The sequence below is a fragment of the Hippocampus guttulatus genome, chromosome 5 (genome assembly GCF_054856545.1).
Source record: "Hippocampus guttulatus isolate MCC_2025c chromosome 5, RoL_Hgut_1.0, whole genome shotgun sequence".
NCBI classification, from domain to species: domain Eukaryota; kingdom Metazoa; phylum Chordata; class Actinopteri; order Syngnathiformes; family Syngnathidae; genus Hippocampus; species Hippocampus guttulatus.
Genome location: NC_141265.1, coordinates 9,474,634 through 9,496,984, shown reverse-complemented (window position 1 = coordinate 9,496,984; position 22,351 = coordinate 9,474,634). Strand labels below are relative to the sequence as shown.

Below are 22,351 nucleotides of genomic sequence, written 5' to 3'. Positions count from 1 at the left end.
ATCCTGGACGCAAAGTCAAAATATGGTTTAATTGCCAAAATATGGGATGCAAGTTAAGACAAATTTACAGTTTGTGGCCTCAGAATGAGAGGGAATAAGTCTGGTTGCAAAAGGATGAGTGACAGGAATGAGCTAGCACAAACTGTCGTGAATTGTCATTGGACAAAAGAAGCGCATCTTTTGTTTGACTCACACGCAGTATCAATATGTGACTGGGAAAAAAAAAAAACTTTGCTTCATTAACAATGTGATTGCCTGCAGACCTTGTATGACCTTCCAGACAACAACCTATTTAATTGTTAACTGTTTGTGTGATAGTAGCTCTGTGTGTGTGCGTGCGTGTGAGCGTGTGTGTGTGTGTAGACGCGTGGGAGTCTGCGTGTGCAGGCTGACAGCTGGCCAGGTTCGTGTTGCTCTAAAACCATGTGCGCTCTGTCAGGCTCGTACAGGCGCCTTCTTTTGGATTGATGAATTGCCTGCTTTCTTGATTAAACCCTCCGTCACTTCCCAACTAAACAAAAAACCCAACACACGAAAGAAAAAGCGAGTTGAGGGGAGGAGAGGTAACATGTCTGTGAAATGTGTCATCAGCAGTCACATTATGTACAGATGTGATGTGCAGGCGTTTTGACATTTATTACCAGAATATTAAAACCTATTCACATTCAGCGTGATACCCCTCTTTCACTTGACAGTTAAAGTTCATTTGAGGAGTTATCAAGTCTTCATAGCAATGGTATGCTTTTTTTCTGTGCTCGCATCGCTTTGATCTTTGCCTTCCCAATTAGGTTTGCTATGATGGAAAATTGTATACAATGAAACTATCCAACCAGCCTTCTGGAAATATGTCGAAGAATAATACATTGAACAAAACATGAAATGTAAAAAATAAAATAAAATAAAAAATACAAATGGACAACTGAGAAAGTAAGTCCTCTGCAAAGTATTCAGGAAACATCCACCTGATTTAAAAAAAAAAAAAAAAAAGATTGGAAAAAAAAGTGAATCTAATGAAAAGTCATGCCTTTGCATATCTGTCCCATTAATCAAAAATAAATCCTGACATTGGCCCTCATCTAAAGTAATATGGAGTGCAATTATTTCCCGATCCATTAGAGGAAGTTCAATTAACAGACATAAGACAATTCATCCTTCAGGGAGAAAGGAAGGAGAAAAAATAGAAAGCTCAAAATTAACTCGGGTTTGCAAAATATCTTGACAGGGTGACAGTGATTTTTGAGTCTCAGGAAACAATATTAGAATTCTTATTGAACTGCGTGCATTTTCATTTAATTTGCAGCAAACAATTGGAAAATGCAATGACGCTTTCCAATTAAACCTCCACTTTATGCTGTTTAATAATACCCTCGTAATATTACAGCTTATGGAATGACAGGTAAGTTGGAGTATGAATAAAACATAAAGCCCGGTAATAAGAGACAGGAAAAAAGCAAGACGGTTGTTGGGGGGCTTTTAAATGCTCAACATAATTTGCATATATTAATCTCCTCTTATCAAGTATTCCACTGTATTTGAAGTTAAAATAGTCATGACAGGCAGGCGTAGGCTTCGTTTTCCCAAGGATTTATAACTTGTATAATTCTGGATCTTTAATAAGTCAATATGACTGATCCTCTGAGTTCTGTGGAATTTGGTTAATTGTTCCAGATGGTGCGTACTGATTAAGCAAAATTACTTCCTTTCTCTTCTCCCCCCCCCCCTCCCCGACTACATCATGGTTTGATTGACTAACTTGGAGAAAAAAGATTATTTTGGCGTAGCACTTTCACTAAGAGGTTTCTCATCAGGTTTCAAACAAAAGTTCCATCTTATATTCGCTGCGTGCTTCCAAGCCAGGCCGTACGAGGGCGGGGATCATTTGAGTCCTTCTTTCACTCTGCGATGGATCATGACTGTTTCTGTACTACCCGGGCAATATTTTAGAATAACAATTACAGTATATAATCTGAGGGATGAGAAAAAATACAACCTCAGGCTAAGGCCAGAAAAAAAAAAAAACGTCTGATTAGTGAATGTCATTCTCTTCCTTGTCTTTTGTCATCCTTTTCTTGTACTCCACTTGCAACACGACTCAGGCAGCCACAGCTCACTGACTTTCTGTTTTGCATCAGTTCAACTGAACTGAATGAATCATTTATGGAAGTGTTATGGGGGAGGTATGGGCAGATTTACGGCTGCGCTTTTCGTTTCGATGGAATGGGGTTTCTATGAAACCAGTCTTGGTGTCTGAAGTAAAGCCAGAGCTTACATCAAGACATGAAAAGAACTCAACTCTCTCAAAGTCAAACTTTTGCCTCTTAATTTCCCTGGTCAGAAAAAGGCAAAGCAGAGAGTCATTCAGTCGGACAATAGCGCCTGCATTGAATGAATGGTTACGCACAACACTGATTTACAAAATCATGGATTATTATTGAATCTTTATGCATTAAAATGGCAAAATGTTTCTTGAAGGCTTTGTTATGAGGAGAGTAACATCCCATTGTTATCTGTGATTCGCACAGTTCTGTGACCTTACAATGTTGGTGAAGCAACTCAGTACAACTCTTATGTTACGTTGACACTCACGTCACCACTCAGCATTGTGTGCAATGGTTGGATGAAATTTGATGCTCACGAAAAAACACTATTGTATGGCCTATGTTCCTTTATTGTTTCAAAAAATTGTATTGTAAAATGTGAAATTATAGTTGAAAATTTAAGAATGTCTAAATAAGTTTGAACTCACGACAGTCAAACCTCTTGTCAACGTACCCAGTTTACAACATTTCCCCTGAAACATTCACATTTCAAAGTCCCAATTTCACATCATTCATTTTCCATTTGCCGATTTTGCATACAACAAACACCTTTATAACTTAAACATCATGATACCAACCAGATTTTTCCCACAAAATAGTGAAAAGGCCTTCGTTACAACAAAGCGTGCGAAGCTAACTGCCGCCGCAACCTTGCTTATGAACAAAACATACAGTGCGGGATTCCCTTCCGTTGCTGAGCAACAGTACTGAACGAAGTGCATCGTTGTACATTCTGCCGTAACTCACGGAGGCATGGCACAATCCTAAGCATGTGGTCTGAAAACATGTAAACGGAAGCAAATCTCGCTGTCTGTGACGGCTGAAATAGTTTCTCTCTTGCGAAAGGGAGTCTCCCAAACGTAGCTCAGCCGAGACTACGAATTGGCAAAGTCGACGATTTGGAGGAATTCGAGGGCAACAGATTGAAAGTAAATCGTACGTCCTGAACGGGAAAAGGCACTTTTCATTTGCTGACTGAATGCTTTCAGAGAGGAAGTAGGAACGCCACAGGATATTTGTTTCATATCTTATAAAATATATTTTTTTCATACTGTACACACGTGTTTGTAATTGACATGTTCATGCGGTATTGCATGTTCATGTTTTTACATCTATAAATGTTCATACTGCATTATACTTCGTAGATTCGTTATGTCCCTCGAGGTACAGGTATGTCGTAACGAGGTAGGACTGTAAAATTTATGAAAAACCTGAACAATTTTAGTCTGATGGTCCCAATAACAATTTGTGCACCAATCATATATGAATCTTGGTTGTTGTTGTTTTGTTTTTTTTAACTTGCCCATTCATGAGTAATGGACCATCGGCGTTTAGGTCCTTTTTAACAATCAACTGGCATTTAACTGACGTTTAAATGCCTCTAAGGTTTGCCGACCTTGATGGACTCCAGAGCCTCATCCCTCAGCGCTTTGCATCCATCCCAGAGATAGAAGCAGAGCTCCATTAGTTGCGGTGTCCAGACATGGACAGCCTCAATGAATGGGCCTTTCAAGGCTTCCTCATTTGCCTTGTGTACAGCAGGGTTTGTTATCACACATCTAATTAGAACTTGATAAAAAATATTTCACAAAGTCCAGTCATTAAATATTGTTAAAGGAGATTTATGATCAAATATGCCCTAAAGATCTTTTAATGCCTCTGCTGACTTGTTCAATGTGTAATGAATGATTTTCTAATACATACTTTGGTGTGCATATTTGGAAGCACAATGAGAGCAAAAGGATGAACTCGCCATGAAAAAAAACAATCTCAGAAGTTATATTGAGTTCTTTGCTGTTAAGAAGTTCAAACACAGCTGAAGACACTGCCGTGCCTCTACCAAGATATTGTTCGACTACGGCTTTCAATGAACATTGTGTTCAGAAAACTTAATTGTCTATCAATATTAATAAGTTGCCAGTTTATGCTGGAGAAAAGTCATGTTCTTATTAGCATAATTAATGGCAAATGACAGCACTGCATTGGTGGATCGGTTCTACGGGATGATAAATTGGTGCATGCCCAGGTTAGTGGCTGCCAAAGAGGCCACTTTGGCCGTCATCCCTCCTGCTACCACTCTGGCACCGTTCATTACTCACCGCATGAGATGCCACATTACATTGCCTGGTACTGTGAGCACGGAGAACTTAATAATGCCAACCACAAGCATGCAGGTCCTGCTGTTCCACAGTGCAGAGGGCAAGTTGCTCACTGAGTGCTCAGGGTTGTCGAGAGCAGGCCAAACCGGGTATCAAAAGGGCTCAGGCATCATACACTCATTCAGGGGAACCAGAACCACATGAGCAATTGTTCACCATTAGAAGACCTTTCTTGTTAGGCTTTCTGGAGCCCGCCACATTCCTTGCATCATTACTGGTTAGTTTGCCCCCAAAACTGCTAATTAAGAGGGGATTTGTGTAATTGTGCCTTCTGCTGTGTCCCATCCGGCACATGCAATTTGCTGTCAGCAATCTGCCAGCTTTTACACTTGTCCAGAGAGGCGCTGGCCATTTATACAGACATTCAGCTGCACATTTACCAGCAGCCGCAGCTGGGGATCGGTGCAGTGCCACGGCAGCGTCGGAACGGACACAGTGTTGCTGATTGCTGATTAAAGTCTGGTAGTCCGTTTAATGTCATAACAGCGAGCCAGGGACAGGGGATCTCCCAGATTGAAAAATGTTTCCAAGTGTAGTATTCTGCTTTTGTTTCTGTGAAATGAATGCATTTTCTCATTTTTTATTGTTTCTTTGTTTGTTTTTTGCTTATTTTTTTAAGCACAATTAGTGCTTAGTTTTCGAGTTACCCAATTTACCATATCCTCTGAGCAATGAACTCACCGTCGGTATTACTGGCTCTGCCCACTTTCTAGAAGATTGATGGGCCAGAGTCCAACTGGGACTGCTTCCTGGCTCCCTTCCTCCATGCCGATTTTTAGAAATGTGTGTCTCACATGGCAAGGTAAGTGGGTCATTCTACATCAGATATCTCTTTGCGTATCTCAGGTAGCAAGTTGAAATTCTCATTTGGGAATTTGAATTTGTGACTTAAGTTGTGAGTGTGAATGTCCATTGCTATTTATTTCTTTTGTTTATTTTGCTTCATAACGCATCAATCGAAACTAAATACGACAAAAAGAAGTGCAATTAATTAAAGTACATAAATCTCATTCATTTTATAGCAGTAGTTATGTTACCCAGTGTCATTTCTCCCAATCAGTTTCCTTTTCATCAAACCTTAAAGTGTAGCATTGTGTGCAGACATCATAGACAAACACTGAAAAAAATGGTGTGTTGAATTTTCTCAATTTTATTTTGTCAAGTGGTTGCACAAAATAAAATCAGTTGCATCCCTATCACATGTTTTGAGTAGACTATACATCTAATTAAAAATGTAACTAAATCCAGATGATTTTATTGGGTTCAGCCACCTGACAAAATAAAAATATTTGTGTGCACCCGCGCCAAAACAAAGTCAGAAAAAACACAAAGGTATTACCTCACCCCCATAAAAAAATGAATGAATATTAATCGGATCGCAACCATATGCATTTTCAAATGCTAACTGATGCTCCAAACAAACAAATGAATAATATTGAGTAAAATGAATAATTCATTCAGTAGATAGACTTCCGATTTTGAAAGAGAATGCCACAGTATTCTGCCAAGATGAAAACAGTGGAATGATACAATAAAAAATAATGGATTGCATAGAGCCATATAGTCATTAAAAGATTCTGAAAATAGCAACGAGCCATCATCTGTTCTCGTAGTACGGGTCAGGAGCTCTGACACCTCCAAAATTCCTCCTGTCAGGGTAGAGCGCCATTTGTATTCTCTCTCATTAGGCAATTTGACTAATGACCTGCCGTGGCTGCGGAGCTACTGAGGGACCCGAAGCCTGGCACCCTCTCCCTTTCTCAGCAGGCTGCGCCCACACCCTCCATTGGAATGGCACAGATGGCATGCTCGGGCGACAAAATAAACTACAATATGTCTCCGAGATGCTGTCAGGCCTGGGCACTATTTCTCATGTCAGAGTACGGCTAAGGGCTGTGAGTGGGCATGGGGGGGTCCTCTTCCAGCTTCCTTTGCCTCTACTCACCATTATCTGCAAAGGTGACAGAGAGCCAGCTCTGCAACTAAAATAGCATTTCCTTGGTCTGCAAAAAGAATCCACCTCAAATTGAGAGTCAGACTGTCATTGTACATTGTCGAGCCAGGCTACACATAGAGAGCGGTCCGCGTCACTTTATTGTTTGAATAAAATAAATATCTTTTCTAAGTAGCTTTACTTGTAAATTTGTCTCATGTAACATGCATGACAACACTTTTAGGGCGCTAACAGTATTACTTTGAAACAATTTTTTTTTTCAAATTGGGACTTATACCCACACAGTACTATAACAAGTACACTAACAGTAGTTTGTGAACATTTGCCACTCAAGAGGTGTCTTGAGATACGAACGACTCCACTTACAAGTTGCTCAAGATACGAGCTGTCAATTGGCCGATATTTTGCTGTAACAGGTGACGCAACTCACTTCGCAACAAGCAGCAATTAGCCGACACTAAACAATTGGACCTAGAATATATTGTTTTTAGAAAACCGGTGGGGATTGGTAGGGGGGATTATGAAATGGGGGGGGGGGGAAATGTTCAAATACCCGGGAAGAAAAAAGGTTTGAAAAACAAAATTTTACATAAATAAGTGAAACCGTGAATTCCAAACCAAGCATACACATTGGTTAAATTAACTGTATTTTTGTTTTTTTTATAAAAAGAGGATTCAAACAGTTTTTTACCATTCTTATCCAAAATGTATTGCCAAACTACAAATCAAACAAAGACATGTACAGTGTTTTTAACAACTACACAGCCTTATCTAGTTTAATGCTAACATAAATTTGGAAACACCTGAGGCACATCAGCAAACAATTAGCATCATGTGACGGTGTTGATATATGAACACAAGCCATGGAGCAGCACATAGAAAGATAAAACAGCAATATTCACAGGTATATATTGTTTACTCTCTGTGAAGAACAACTAATATTGAATAAATAAATAAAAGAAGCTGAGAGAGGAGCTGATTCTCCAGTGTGGTATATCCAAATGTCTTTCTGCTCCATGGTCAAGGTGCGCACACCAGAACGAGCATTGCAACACATACATTAAAGGAGAAAATGTGACAAAAGTGATTTAATTATTTTCAATTCCATATAATTATGTCACCATTCTATGCTTTTATAATATATAATGCTCTAGTGTACCTATTTATCTGACAAAAAAACCAAAACAAAATTCTTATGTTTCTGTCTGGTTACGTTTGATTTTGTTTCCTCATGTGCCATTTTTGTCACCACCTGTTCTCGTCATCAGTGTCCCTTGTGTTGAACCAATCAGCACCCTCAACCCTTTGTGTCTTGTCCAGGTGTTTCTCGTTGTCTCGTCACTTTGCTTGTATTTCGTTCCCTGAGTTCTGTCAGCCTTGGTTGTGAGTTGTGAGTATGTGAGTGCCTGTGTGCTCCGCTCCTTTCACAGATTTCCTTTGTTACATTGGCTCCTTGTGATTTCCAGGACTTTGTTTGAGCACTTGTTGTTAATGTTTTTCCAGTGTACTCCTGTTTGCATTTTTTGTTAAATACATCTCGGTCAGTCCACACTGCTCCTCCCTGACTCCCTGTTTGGGGTCCTACAACTACCATCATGCAATTCGTGACATTTCTACTTGTTTATATGGGAGGTCGCAACAGATTAATGGCATTCCCATTCATTGCAGTGGTGAAAGATGATTTGAGATAAAAGTGCCTTGAGTTTTAAGAGTGGTCACGCAAAAAAATTAACCCCAATGCCAAGGCACTATATTAGATTTTTTTTTCATAACTGGGAGGAATGAAAACGGCGTAGTAATGCAAGGTCCATTTTGAACACCATTTAAGTGTGGCTTGTTTTGGCCTTGCCTCATGAGAACGAAAAACAAACAGAAAAACAGATCCTTTAGTTTTTGATCTAATTCAGGGTCAAGTCAGAATTACTGTGGAAACGCTACGAGACAGAAATCAATGCAGTTGAGCTGGATTAGTGAAGTGTAAAATAAAAGTTCATCAACATTCCGAAAGCTTTACCCGTAAGAAGCGGTTCAGGTTATATGGTTCATGCTCGATCAAGCACGCCCATTTTCCCATCAGTCAGTGTCTGAGTGCAACACTATAAAGTGTGTATGCTTGCATGTGTGTACGGCTGTGTCTACGGGAGCCCCGGAAAGGCAATGTATGCCGTTGCTGAAGTCCTGGGTGACAGTGCAACCAACAACGGAAGGGTGAAGGATTAGTGCTCCACCTGGCGTACGAGGGAGCCCTTCCCGCCCTGAAACAGCCATTCATCTGTGCCCAGGGATTGGAGATGACAATGCAGCCATTGCTCATCGCACCTGACGGAGCCATTAATAAGGCAATGATCCACACGGGGCCTGTGCTGACTTCGTTCTTTACACCACAATCACTCAAGCCACAGGGTCCTCCTTACTTAACGCCACCTCTGCACTCGCCGCCATGATCCTCACCATCATCACAGCCACCGCACCAAAAATCTGAGCTGACATTTTCCTATTGACTGCCCTCGCATACTCCACATGCCAAGTAACCACCCAATCCTTCCATCCTGCGATAAACATGAGCTAATGGACCGTAGCCTGGCCATTTGAGCGGCTCCAACATGCTTTATAATGGAGTTCCTGGCCAGAAGATTGTATTTACATTACTTTTCCCCTTTGTGTTAGATTTCACCGTGGTGCAGATAGCCGTTTTTTAACACCAAGTCATCTTCAGCACGTTTTCATTCATCTGGATGTAAGATAGACCCACGAGTATCGATGGTGGTGGAATACAAAGTGAGACCCGATTTAAATGCAATAAGGAAAGTCCCTGGCCTTCGGTGCCGGGCAGCCATCTGTCCACGCCACACAGCTCCATCAGCCGCTGAAATCGCAGTACTCCGTAGCCACCTATTGATTCAAATGTATTCCCTCCTGCTCTCTGCTCCCAGTGACAGTAGTCATGCATGTGTGTTTGCTTGGTTTTCTTTTCTTTTTGATGAACAGTCATCATACCAACAAGGGATGGGCGATACCACATCTTTTGCATCCGATACGATACCAACACTTTGTCTTGCAATTTCAGCGACACTATACTGATACAAAGACATATAATTTCTTTTTGGCAATTATTTTTTTCCAAGTCAAAATATGATTACATATACACACAAATCCCATGACGAATACTGGCCATGAATGCCAAGTGCATTATATATTGTCATACAATGAAACAAAGAAAAAAGTAAGAGCATAAATATGAATGTAACTGCCATGCAACGTGGCAAATACATAGCTCATAATTTCTTTCGTGTTTTTAATACTCTGAGCCAAAAGCTTTTAATGTAATTTTACGGCATAAAAATCGAAATGTCTGAAATCCTCCCTGTAAAGCTGTTGCCTCTTACTTATCCACATAGGCCTAATAAAGTGAAGATTTTATACCTGGCTTTGTCAAGTGTTTAGACTGAAGAAGAAAATGTGCATATTCAGACATATAAATATTGTGTAAATACAGTAGCAAAATATTCTGTAAAAATTACATGATAAAAACATTACGTATGATATAACTACAGTAAACCCCACCACCATGGTTCCGTTTTTGCAGTCTGGGTTTTTTCACAGTTTTTTTTTAAGTGTTATTACACTACAGCCCAAAATGTAAGCAAGCTTACCCGCTCTTGGGCTGCCCAGGGTCATTCTTAGATTACAAAGATGACATCGTTCCCCGACCAAAGAACCAAAGCAAGTGATTTCACTGTTAAAGAGAGGCACAATTTAGAATTTCCTAAAAACGACCGCAAGCTTCAAAACCATAAATCAGGAGCAGCTTCAGTTTACGCTTCTAAATGTATTTTCCCGTGCCAAGCGGGAAAATACTTCTCTAGTTGGAAGTTCAGCCCCCTGATATTTAGGGGGCCCCTGCCAAAGCACTTTGCGGCAAGTGTTGGAAGCTCCAGATTTTTAGGGTTTTTTTTCTTCTTAATGAGGCCAAGCAGCTGTGGTTTCAGCTTGAACCGAGAAGCTTTGTATCTCTTGTCACCTCGTGTTAATTTGTGCCCTAATGTTTTTTTTATCAACAAAGTCCTGCACTCTAGCCTGACAGTGGTGACACCTTGATTCCAGTGCAGGGCTCCGGCAGTACTGGGTTACACCATTAATAATCAACTGGCAGCCATCACACCATTTTAACCACGATCATTATGATAAAGGGCATACACTTAATTACAGGCCTGCTTAATTATAGCTCTGTTGAAGCTCGTTTGTTTGGTCAAATGCTAATTATACCACCGTGCTTTTGGCAAGTCCTCATTTCAATCTACCTTTTTTTGTGGCCTGAATGCTGTGGCTTATTTTCATGCAAATTTGATATCCGGCGTTTTGTCTTTCGTCTTTCAATTTTTCTGTGCCGGGTGTAAGTGTGTCTTTGTGAGGTGAACATCTTTCTGACAAGACAAAATCAGGAATAATCAAGAGTAATTAAAGTGGAAGAGGGTTGGGAAGGGCTGCGTTGGATGAGAGAAGCAAAGACTAAGAAAAGGCTTTCATCTTGTCTGGTGGGAGGGGAGGTGCCGGGGAGCCTGGAGATGTTGATAGCTTTGTTGCTTCATTATGCCACGTACGTTTTTATTCAAACTCTCAAAATAATGAACAAAAAATTGTCATTTTTGGTGCAAAAAGTCACATTTCAAAAGTACATTTTTCTTGTTTTTTACAGCCATGGACGATGTGCCCTTTGGGATCACTCAGCGATTCCAGGATACATCAAAAGAGGTAAATCATACCAGACGTATTAAAAATCGGAATATTGTGTACGCTAATGTAATTATAACCACAGCCTTAGCCAAGCCGAAGTTTGAAGACCTGTATGTTGTAGGGTTTTTTTTTTGTTTTGTTTTAATAACCACCCATTTAATTTGCACTGATCTAGAATTTAAGTGACTGGAGCTGGAAAAAAGATTGAAAACAACTTTATGTACCGTACCTTGAAATTCATACATCCATGTTCTGTAATCAGTAAAATGCCAGGTTGTGAGAGGTCGTGAGGAGCTAGCGGGCAGTGCAGTCATGGTTACATTGATACAGACGAAACTTATACTTCAAACCGTATCACATTCATTATCAACTCTCTGTGCATTCATACAGACATAAACCCACAAATGTAAACATCTGTCTTTGTGGATATAACCATCACGGGGGCCTTATGAGAACCGGGGGTCTCATTCCTCTTTGTTCACTGAATGTACTGTACTTCTCATCTCTTTTACGAACACTTTCTCTCACTTTCCCCGTCTCATTCGTCTCTCCACTGCACTTCCCAGTCTTTCCACTCGTGCCTTCTCCTACTTGACTTAGCTTTCTTTCTGGATTGTCTTTGCTCTCCCCCATTCCTCCACTGTCCTTTAAATTCTTCTCATCCATACTCCTTTCTTTCACATTTCTTTCTCCGGCTATCCCTTTATCCGCTGTTCTTTCCTTTCGCTCACCCTGAGTGATGAATGCATGCACTCAGGCAACGCTGGCTCAATGCAGTCCATTTGGCTGCCTGGCGTCGGTTGTCACCATAGCCGGTTCGTATTGACACAGAGGGAGAGGATTAAAGATTTTAAACATGCTTACTTAGCCATGAGCCTAACCGCCGTGTTCTTTGTGCTTTTTTTTTTCTTTCCCTTCCCTTCTCCCTCCTCTCCATGCTTTTGATTTCAGATGCAGCAAGTCAATTTAATGGGCATTACGATCAAATCCCTGGCAGAGATCGAGGAGGAAGTGAGTAGAGGCTGCAACGCTCGGCTGCAGCTGCCGCCGCTGGCCCAGAATGCAAAGCAAACAGTCTTGGGCTTGTAATTAAGTGTCTGAGACAGCGAGACCCTGTTGGCTCCACTAAGCCCCAATTGAATAAAAGCATGCCCTGGCTCGGCAGCCGTTTCCTCTTAAAAGCTTTGTCTACTGTTCCAAAGCCCTTGACTTTTATTCCCCAATTCTTCTCCCAAACAGTTCAATCAAGCATCTCTCGCATGTTGTAGGTTCTTGAGGTTTTGATCTTCTTTTAGTTCCCAATCAGCGCCCCGAAAAACATGAGCCCGGGCAGAGAACACCCTCAATTTCTTCTCCACACTGTCGCCAGCAGGAATTAAGATCCTGTGTGTGTGTGTGTGTGTGTGTGTGTGTGTGTGTGTTGTGCAGTATAAGGGTGTGCTTTAAATTGAGGGACGAAACCCCCCTGCCCCCCTTCTCTCTCATTAGCACGGTGCCGTGGTATCTGAAGTGCCAGGAAGTGACAGACCACTGTAAAAGAACAGGTGCTGTTGGGTTTGAGATGTGTTACGGAGCAAACACTCCCTCATCAAACCAGGTGTCTGTTCTGCACTCTGCCTCTGTGTTCTGTCACAAACTATCCAAATCACACAGTCGCCATGCTGTCATACGGTCATCTGATTGAAGCTCACTGTCAAAGTAGGCATTAACTGTGCATGCGTGTGCGCGCGTGTGTTTGTGCGTGCTTGTGAGGCCAACCTGGTTGCTCATCCTGTCTGCTCCATCCTCTCCTTCCTCTATACTCGTCGCTCCCTTGCCTCCTCCTTTGCTGTTCAGCGGGTGTGATTAGCGGGCGGACACATGGTGAGCTGAGCTGGGGAAGGGAAGGGCATGAGAAATCATTAATTACAGCCGCACTGGAGCTGATGAAGTAAATGTGAGATAGTGTAACACGCTGGATTTAGTGAAGTGGACGACAGCACAAGATTAATGGCGGGGCCTGGCCGATGAGGATGAAGTCGCAGCTTAGCTTGATAATTAGTTTGCAAGTGGAAGCATCCCTCACAATTGTGTTATTTTTACTTCTCTCGCCTCTTGTTACTATCCCAGGATGATATCTACACAAGCAGGAGAGCCATATCATTAGTGAGCCTTTTACAAAACATAACGCAAATGGTGCTTATCATCAGAAACTAGAATAGCATCAGAAGAGCGCAAACCTCCATCAAGGCCAAACAATCCTGCTTTGAATCAGTGCCTTCAAAATCCAAACCTTTATATTCCCGATTTCCTTCAATAACATGCATCCATTATTCACAATGAAATTATGTAAACTATATTAAAATGCCCTCACTGGAACAATAGGCCAAACATCAACATTTAGCGGTATATCCCTTGACTCGTTCTCCTCGTCCCCAACACGTTCCATGAATTTGGACTAAATATTGTTTTGCATAATCCTGCTTTGCAAGATCTCCTGATGGAGGTAATTGTGTTAACCCATTTAATCCCAATTTTTTCCCAGACATTTAAAAGTCAAAATCAGGTGTCATTGGTAACCCTTTTAAGTAATCAGTAATAAAAAAATTCAGAGCTCTGTCAATTAAATCATTGTTGTCCTTCACAAATGTGACTGGTGGAATTAAATGGGTTAATTATCAAATGCCAATGTGCATTTGGTTCACTTCCACTCAAGTAAACTCAGTACTTGTTTTCAGAGATGTTGTCTCATTATATTGCTGCCATGTACGTGAATCCTGAAGAAAAAAATGAGTATTTGACTGAAAAACCACTGCTACCAGTTTCAGAATGCTCAGTCGTTTTTTTTTTCTCATCCAGAAGTTGTTACTGTTAGTACGTACATCATGTCCCTTATAAAAAGTGGCATGTTGCCTGATCGCTAACCCCATTGAAGTTATGGAAAATGATGGGCTCTCTGACTTCATATCGAAGACTGCAGCCGCAGTTGTAGATAAGACCATTTCCTAACAGGCATCACTTAAGCTATGCCTGCAATGTTGTTGGTTCCAGCAATTAGGCAGTCTTTTCATTTCCCAAATGACTGGCAAAAGTTGCGGATATTATAATTGCTCTTAGCCACGCATATCTAATTTGTGTCTTCTTAAGTGTTAATTAGTACACAATTTAAAGTGATGTCTTTATGTGGTTTGCTCTGCTGAAAAATGTTGGCGGTGGCTGGCTTAATGATTTTAATATAGGAAATGTGTGAAGATGGAGAAGTGTGTGAAGTGTGTGTGTGTGCGCGCGCGCGCACATGACAGAATTTTCATTAGCACCTATACATGATGGCCTTTCAGCATTGCTTTGGGAGTTAGCAGGTGTGTGTTTGTGTACGTTTCTTCCAATGTGTGATTGCCGAGAAGAGGCACTGAGGTACACCGTGTGCGCGTGGTGTGAGAGGGAGAGCTCCAAATCGAGGTGGAATTAATGAAGACAACATGTCACATATTTTTGGCAGTGGAGCAGGAACAGGAAATGAAGCTGGGCTCGTCTGGGCGACTGCCGCCCATGTTCTAGTGTGTCACTGTCCTGTCAGCCCATGTGTAAAACTGGCAGACATTGATACATGCTCGCCCCGATAACACCCCATTCCCCCATCCATCATCCACACACACTCACCCACATCTGAATACATGGGCTACATACATTCATACATACATATACTTACTGGAATTATTTATTCGGTGTGCCAGCTGTTGAAACTGAATTCTCGTGTGGCGGGGGCCTGCATGACCCCACTAACAGGGTTGTGATCTGTGACAGGTCCGTCAAGTTGATGAAAATCGGAATATGAGCTGTTTTGAGAGAACCTGCAATTCAATGAGCCAATGTGCATGTTTGTTTTCTAGAGTGCTGGGCCGTTTATTCCAGTGATCTTACAGCGCTCTCTGGTGTTCAAATTCAGTAGTACAACTGTTTGGGGAAACCGCTCAACGTTCACCGCAGAGTTCCAACACTCTGCAGCATGTTTAAGAATGCTAGTTTAGCTTGAATGTTTTACATATGTATGAGAATTTCGTGTGGTTTGTGTTGTGTGTATATTCCTTCTCAGTCATTTATATTTGCACAATAGATTTGTGGCCTTTAATGTTAAATTGCTGTCATTTTGACTTAACTCTGGAGAACCCAAGAACCCTTTTCTTCTTTGGAAAATGATGAATTATACATTGAATGACTGCTATGTTCACTGAACACCAAAATATATGTATTTTCAAATATTCAATGCTTTAATCCTAATTTAGGATTGGGGCCAAATTTGACCCTTTGGGATTTAAGGGTAGCATTTGAGTAGCAGCATTTATCGGGGCCAAATTTGACCCTGTGGCTTCTCGAGGGTTAACTACAACTTGTTCCTTTATACTTGCAGTGGTGTCAAACATACGGCCCGCGGGATCATTTAAAAGTGATCAAATGCATAAAAGACACGGAATGAATAGTTTTAATAATAGTTCTAATAGTTTTAATAAAGTGCAACTCATGGCGTATCTGCTAGGGTTTTGATCAGAGTAGAAGACAACATTGTTTTGATCAGAGAATAAGACAACAGCAGTCTCCGTCTCTCACTGAGACAGACCCAACACAGCAGACACTATCAAAGACATGCAAATACTGTACCTTATTTACACATTTAATAGTACTCTCCTTAGTTTGTAAGGTGTAGGCAGGGATTACATTTAGATTTTATATGCACGTGTAAATGGTTTAAAAATTCCTTTCTTTATAAATCTTGTTTAATCTTAAAATGTACTAGTATATTTTTCAATACCAATTACTTGTTTAAGTTTTGTGTCTTTGTACAATCAGTGGGATCAGTTGCAATGCATATATATGAATGATAAAAGTAAATTGCACATTTGTCCAAAGAAATCTAAGGTGCTTCATGAAATTGTTGTAAGGTGTCCTTGAGTGCTTAGAAAGGCACCCACAAATAAAATGTATTATTATGATTATTATTATAAACGTTTTGCAAAAGATATGTTCATTAAATTTCAACATATTCCAAATGTTCTTGTGCTTCACTATACCAAAACAAGGAAAGACATATTCTGTTGGTTATTTATAGCAGAGTCTGGTAAAATTTTAATGGCCCGGCCCACTTGACATCTACCGAGGCCGTATGTGGCCCACAATGTGAAATGAGTTTGACACCCCTGCTTTATAGAGCAATGATTCCCAACTACTGAGCTGTGACATGAGATCAATTCTGGTGTGCAGAAATTCACTCATTACAACTTTAATTAAATGGCCTAAAATGTATTATTTATCAGTGACAAATATTGTATCAGTTTTTACCGATCTATGACAGTGACGTTTTGTGACGGGGAAAACAATTAAATCCTCCTTCCATTTATGTTGCTGTTATTATGACAAGTCCTCCAGCAAGTACATATCAGCTTTGTATCCAGCAACACAGGCCCATATTTCATATTGAGTAGGTCCATTTGTAAGTGAATCGAAACAAGATGATGTTGGGCCTACTTTTTTTTTTTTTTTTTTTTTGGTGACAGTTTTGCTTGGTGGTGTTCCCGTGAGATTTTTCTAATGGAAATAGAGTCCAGTATGTATCTTGGCTCAGGCAAGTTTGGGACACACTGAGTGTGGTGTAGTCACCAGAAGGGGGCAGTAAAACGTTTTTCCTCCCATTTTCTATTCGAAATGCTGTAGTGTTGAAATGACTCAAATATAAATAAAAATATGTCTTGTCTGCTATTATAGTTGTGGACAGTATTTTCGCACTTCAGATTTGAGTGGAAATTTGCATTCAAGCACGTGATCTCTTCAGCAATACGTTTTCACGACAAGTGTGTCTTTGCTCCTCACACAGTTCCACTACAACTTCAGCGCAGAGCGAAGCATTGTTGCATAACATCCCTCTGGATTCCTCCAACATGTTGGACCATACTGGTGGACAAAAGCAACATCAACAAGTGATAAAAAAAGAAAACATAACGTGCTACATTATTTTTGTAAAAGCTTGGCTTTGTACTGTGTTAAAACTGTTTGGATTCAATTATGTTTGACACTGGGACTTTGTAAAACAAATTCTCATGTTTTTTTGTTTGTTTTTATTTGAGGAGACTGTGTTGGAATCCTAAAAATAAAGCCAATTAATATGCAATTAATATGTGTATTTTCTTAAACTGGCTGAGACTTTGACATTTGACAGCAGTTGGTTGCCTCGGAGGGACCAAAACTCACGACAAACAGACAGATCACATGGGTCTGCATGTTCTCCCAAAAATATATTTCCATCACAAAGTTCATCATGCAGTGTGCAGAACGAAGGAGCAGAGCTCTGAGGCACTGAGCCTTTACCCCAGGCACTTCACTGCCGTGACACGTCAACGAAGTCAACACTTAAAGAAAATCATTCAAATATTAAAACATGTCACTTGTGACACACTGCATGCCTCTGCCCGCAGTCCCATAGAAAGTGTTAAACTGTTGGTGAAAAGACCAGCAAAAGCAGTTACCACTTATCCAATAACTTACACAACACTGACATTGACTCACCCCATATCATGTCAAAAGCTTTGTTTTACAAACATATTGATATTTTTTTTTTTATCTGACATTTGGTGATAGCAACATATGTATATGAACAGAATTATTATGCATGCTAGCATGCAATATTAGCTTCCAACACTTGAGGAAACATTTTAATTGGCTCTAAGCAAAATGAGAAGCATTTCATGTAGGAATATATGTCAGTTTTATTTTTTGTTCTCTAAATTTTGAGGTTAGATTTCCTCCGGTTATCTCCCACCTTCCAAAAACATGCGCGCTTGGTTCATTGAAGACTAAATTGGTGTGGATGTTAATTAGAGTTAGAATGGTTGTCTGTCTCTATGTTCCCTGCAATTGGTTGGCTACCAGTTGGCTGTCGGCTGTAACCCAACTCTCGACATCACCTCACCGGTGATTCCAATGGTAAGCAGTATGAATGGACTATATTAGTGTGTTTGTGTTCCTTGTTGGATGTCATTGGCTTCCCTTGTTCGGCCAGTCAGCTCCTTACCAACCAGCTGGGTCTCATCCATTTCATGAAAATGAGTACATGTACAATAATACTTGTACCCGATTTAGAAATACCTAATAAATACATTTGAGCTTCTCCCTGAAGCTGCATTGACATCACAGAATCAAAGGAAAACGTTCAGAGATGAATAAGATAAATTCTGAATCCCAAGTGAGGGCATAGTCATCAGGAGGATATGATGTAATTTTTAAGAAATTTTGCTTGATGATTTTTATTTTATTGACAGCATCCTACTACAACATTGACTGTCGTTAAGGAAAAGAACTTCCCCTCGGATTGCAACACAAGCAGCTTCTTTTCCGTTCCAGACTTGCACTTGCTTCCTATAAATATTTGTCTTTCTTAACCAGAATCCCCGACGACTCTTGATGATGACGTCCCTTGATGAGGGTCTGTGTAGCGTTTTACTCATCCTGCGCACGGTAATTCACAAAAGTTGAATCAACAACTGGACCAACCAGGAAGAGTCCAGCTGCCTCAGTTCAACTTTTGTGGATCCCTTGATGAGGTTTTACGTTACCTCTTCAGCTCTGCTGCTGGAGTAGCAGTGACAGCCTGAGGATTCCTCTTCTGCAGAGGGAACCGTTTTCAGGCTTCCGTATTGAGGTGAAGTTCATGTCAGTGATTCCCTAAAGCACAGTGACAGGCTCCCGAAGTCTTCCTTCCTGATCTGCATAGACTGCATGCCATTTGCCGTTCACTTGCAGACTGTGGGAGTTGCATGTAGTATACTCCACTACTGGTGTACATTAAAAGTAACTAGGTTCAAATGCATGTATAATGTAAATATTTATAATATAATTCATAACATTCATTCATTCATTTATTTTCCGATCCGATTTATCCCCACAAGGGTCGCGGGGGGTGCTGCAGCCTATCCGAGCTGTCTTTGGGCAGTAGGCGGGGGACACCCTGAACCAGTTGCCAACCAATCACAGGCCACACAGAGACGAACAACCATCACAGAGGGACAATTTAGAGTGTTCACTCAGCCTGCCATGCATGTTATTGGAATGTAGGAGGAAACCGGAGCACCCGAAGAAAACCCACACAGGCCCGGGGAGAACATGCAAACTCCACACAGGGAGGCCAGAGCTGGTATTGAACCCGGTACTTCTGCACTGTGAGGTCGACGTGCTAACCACTGGAACACGGGGCCACTAATGCATAACAGATAAGTGATATGAGGGACATATGTAGTTAAAACACAATAAGTACTCATGGGGTAAATATTCTACTGTACAACTATATACAGTATTAACTCACCACTCACTGAGCATAGTTTATCTGTGCCCCTGTTGTCTAAAAAATATTGAAAAAAATCACGCTTCCTCAGGGCGGCACAATGATTGACTGATTGGGACGTCCGCCTCACAGTGCAGAGGTGCAGGGTTCAATTCCGGGGTTTGGCCTTCCTGTGTGGAGTTTGCATGTTCTCCCCGTGTCTGCATGGGTTTTCTGAGGGTATTGTATTTGATCCCATAAACTCTGAGCTAAGTTGTGCTTGAACCACCCATCATCCATCTATACGTGCAAAATATCAGGCTCCACTTGGATCACAAAAAGGTCAAAAGAATGATCTTTTGCAGACAAACAAAGCATGCTGTGTCTTCGATTACCGTACTTAATTCATGTCCAGCTGTGCATGTGGTGCAGGTGCGTGATGTTATATTGCGTTTAGGCCCTACTGAAGTCCCTGGTAACATGTGCATGGCCTGCCACTGGAAGAAGTGTGACAGTACATACTGGTCGAATAACAAATCATATTGCCTGGTGGAAACAAGGCGTGTCTGCAGATGGGCACGTGTTCACAGAACCGCATGCCTAGAATAACCAAAAAAAAAAAAAAGAAAAGGGCAAAAAAAAAAACCCCGCCACAGATGGTTTCCATGTTCTTGTCACGCCTTTAAGATAAGTCAAATAATGAAATTTGGACCACACTTGGAAATTAAAATAGATGTGTGTATGTGTGTGTTATTGTGTGCTCCTTCTGAGGAGAAATTGAAAGACCAAAGAAATAATTAAAGGCTGTTGCGTGTTTCACAACCGGTAGATCAGGCATCCTTTAAAGTTTCTTTGTATTCTCTGACCCACCCGGCCTACATGTACCCCAGTGGCCAGAGTGTTGTTTTAGAGCGTTTGAGCTAAATGAAGCTGAGCTGAACTGGTGAGCAGCACATCAAAGCTCCACCCTCTGTGAGAATGCCAGATGTCTCGTGGTCATTTTTACACTCACACCCGAGCGCATGACACGGCGCGGTGTGTAAGCATGTAGACAGAGGTGGATGGGCTGCTTGGAAATTGGAAAAGGAAGCCCGTATTTATGAGGTGGTTTGAGATGCTGTGTTAAGACGGGCTTAGTCTGCCACTCTCCCTCTGACAGACCTGTTTCCCCCTGCGCTTGGGTGACCAGAGACAGATAGAGGCGAAGGAGTAAAGGCAGAACGCCTGTCAAAACAGGTCCTGACCAGATATGGAACACAGCTCACAAACTCACAAGCAGGTGATGCAGCAAATCACACAGATGCCACTGAACATCTGCAGTTTGAGCTTGTGTTTTACGGTTTTATCGGCGCTTCACGCGTGGCGGTGGAACATACTCACCTAATACAGGATGAAATAGAAATTCCAGTCGTCTTAATTGTGAGGGAATGCCTTGCTCAATGGCATCACGGCAGTCATCAGGAAGCAGACTAGCATCTCTCCCACAAAACTACATTTTTCTGCAGTTGAACTACTGCCATCTAATTAGACATAATTAGCATCAGAAAAGTGAATCTGTTCTCTGTTAATCGGTGTCACCACCATTAGGTTAAAAACGAAAGCATAAAACTTTCTGCTGTCAGTGTCCAAATTCATGTTCAAATAATTTTACACTCTGTTTACTTCAACTTCAATACACCTAAAAATTGGCGACCAGAATCAGCTCTTCAGCCTGCCCAAGTACAATCGCAAAACCCAATCTGCTGGGTCAAAATCATTACTCTAACCCAATCTTGGGTAAAAGTAGCCCATTCTGCTCAGAATCCACAGCTACCGAGCAAGTGGGCTGGGAAAATAACCCAGAATGTTTTTGTGTATATTTGTTTTACAAAAACAATGATATACAGTATATACCGGTATTTTTTTTTAAATATTTACAAGTAAACTGAGCTTGATCATGGAATGCATTAGGTTGAAAGGTACTACTGTACAGCATTTTGAAAATGCCTTGCATAGCGATCTCCAGGTTCCATGCAACTATGTCCCCTTGTGGTTGTTAGCACATATGTGGAGGCTAAGAGTGTAAGGACGCTTGTAAATGCTTTGACACGACTTCATGGGAACGTTGCATCAGTGCTTTTGGGTTCATAAAAAAATGCTATTTCAGAATTGAGTGTTTAGGCTGAGAAAAAAAATAGCATCATCTGCAAAATGAAGTCTCAAAGTGTGAGGATTCACACAATAATGATGATGTAAACATGTTATGATGCGCCCAGAGACAATAGCTTGCAATCCATTTGTGTCATGGAGTTTAGTTTGTTTTGTTTCCCTGCGCAAGACGCTTGCTTCTCCATTTGCGTTGTGATATCATCCAACCCAACGTCAGCGTTTCCCCACAGAGACGTGAAGTGAGAGGTTAGCCGTGTGGTCGTCGCTCCACCGCCACCTCAACAAGCCTCCTGGCTGAACTCCAAGGGGACATCAAATGTGAGGTTACATGAGTGATCTCCCAGAACACGGACCAAGCCTCCCCTGCACAGCCTCCACACTCTCCTTGCCATGCTGCGGCCACCACATGTGAGTCAAATTATTATAATTAAGCAGGGATGTAGTCGGGTGTGAGATGATCTCTCTCTTCATCCCCTCCCTGTATCCCCCTCGGAGATATTTGTCAAATGACCAGCAAGCATCTATTGCCCCGCCTCTGCCGCCTGTAACACAGAAATCAGTTTACTCCTTTCAAGTCTGATCAAAGCGCTTGATCACCTCGCAGGTCTTTCCACAACCTGCAGGACAATTAGCCCTCTTTGCTCCGGTCCAGATCAGCCACTGTGCACATACAGTCGGATTGGAGTGGACAGAAACAAACAGGAAGTGCCCTAATAGGGAGACCATTTCAACGGCATTCCTCGATTCAAAAGCA

The 22,351-nt window shown here is 41.3% G+C and overlaps 1 protein-coding gene across 2 annotated transcripts in view; it reads left to right on the top strand.

Annotated features, from left to right (window-relative positions):
- The window catches only part of mvb12bb (multivesicular body subunit 12Bb), a 36,630-nt gene extending 19,326 nt beyond the window's left edge, over positions 1 to 17,304 (top strand). The window contains exons 8-10 of one of the 2 annotated variants that reach the window (XM_086111885.1): positions 11,128 to 11,183; positions 12,117 to 12,176; positions 17,011 to 17,304. In XM_086111885.1, coding sequence (XP_085968011.1) covers positions 11,128 to 11,183; positions 12,117 to 12,176; positions 17,011 to 17,052 — 158 coding nt within the window. In that variant the 3' untranslated portion in view covers positions 17,053 to 17,304. Of the gene's footprint in view, positions 1 to 11,127; positions 11,184 to 12,116 lie in introns of both variants that reach the window. The other variant, XM_086111884.1, reaches the window with a different exon arrangement.
- The last annotated feature ends 5,047 nt before the right edge of the window (positions 17,305 to 22,351 follow it).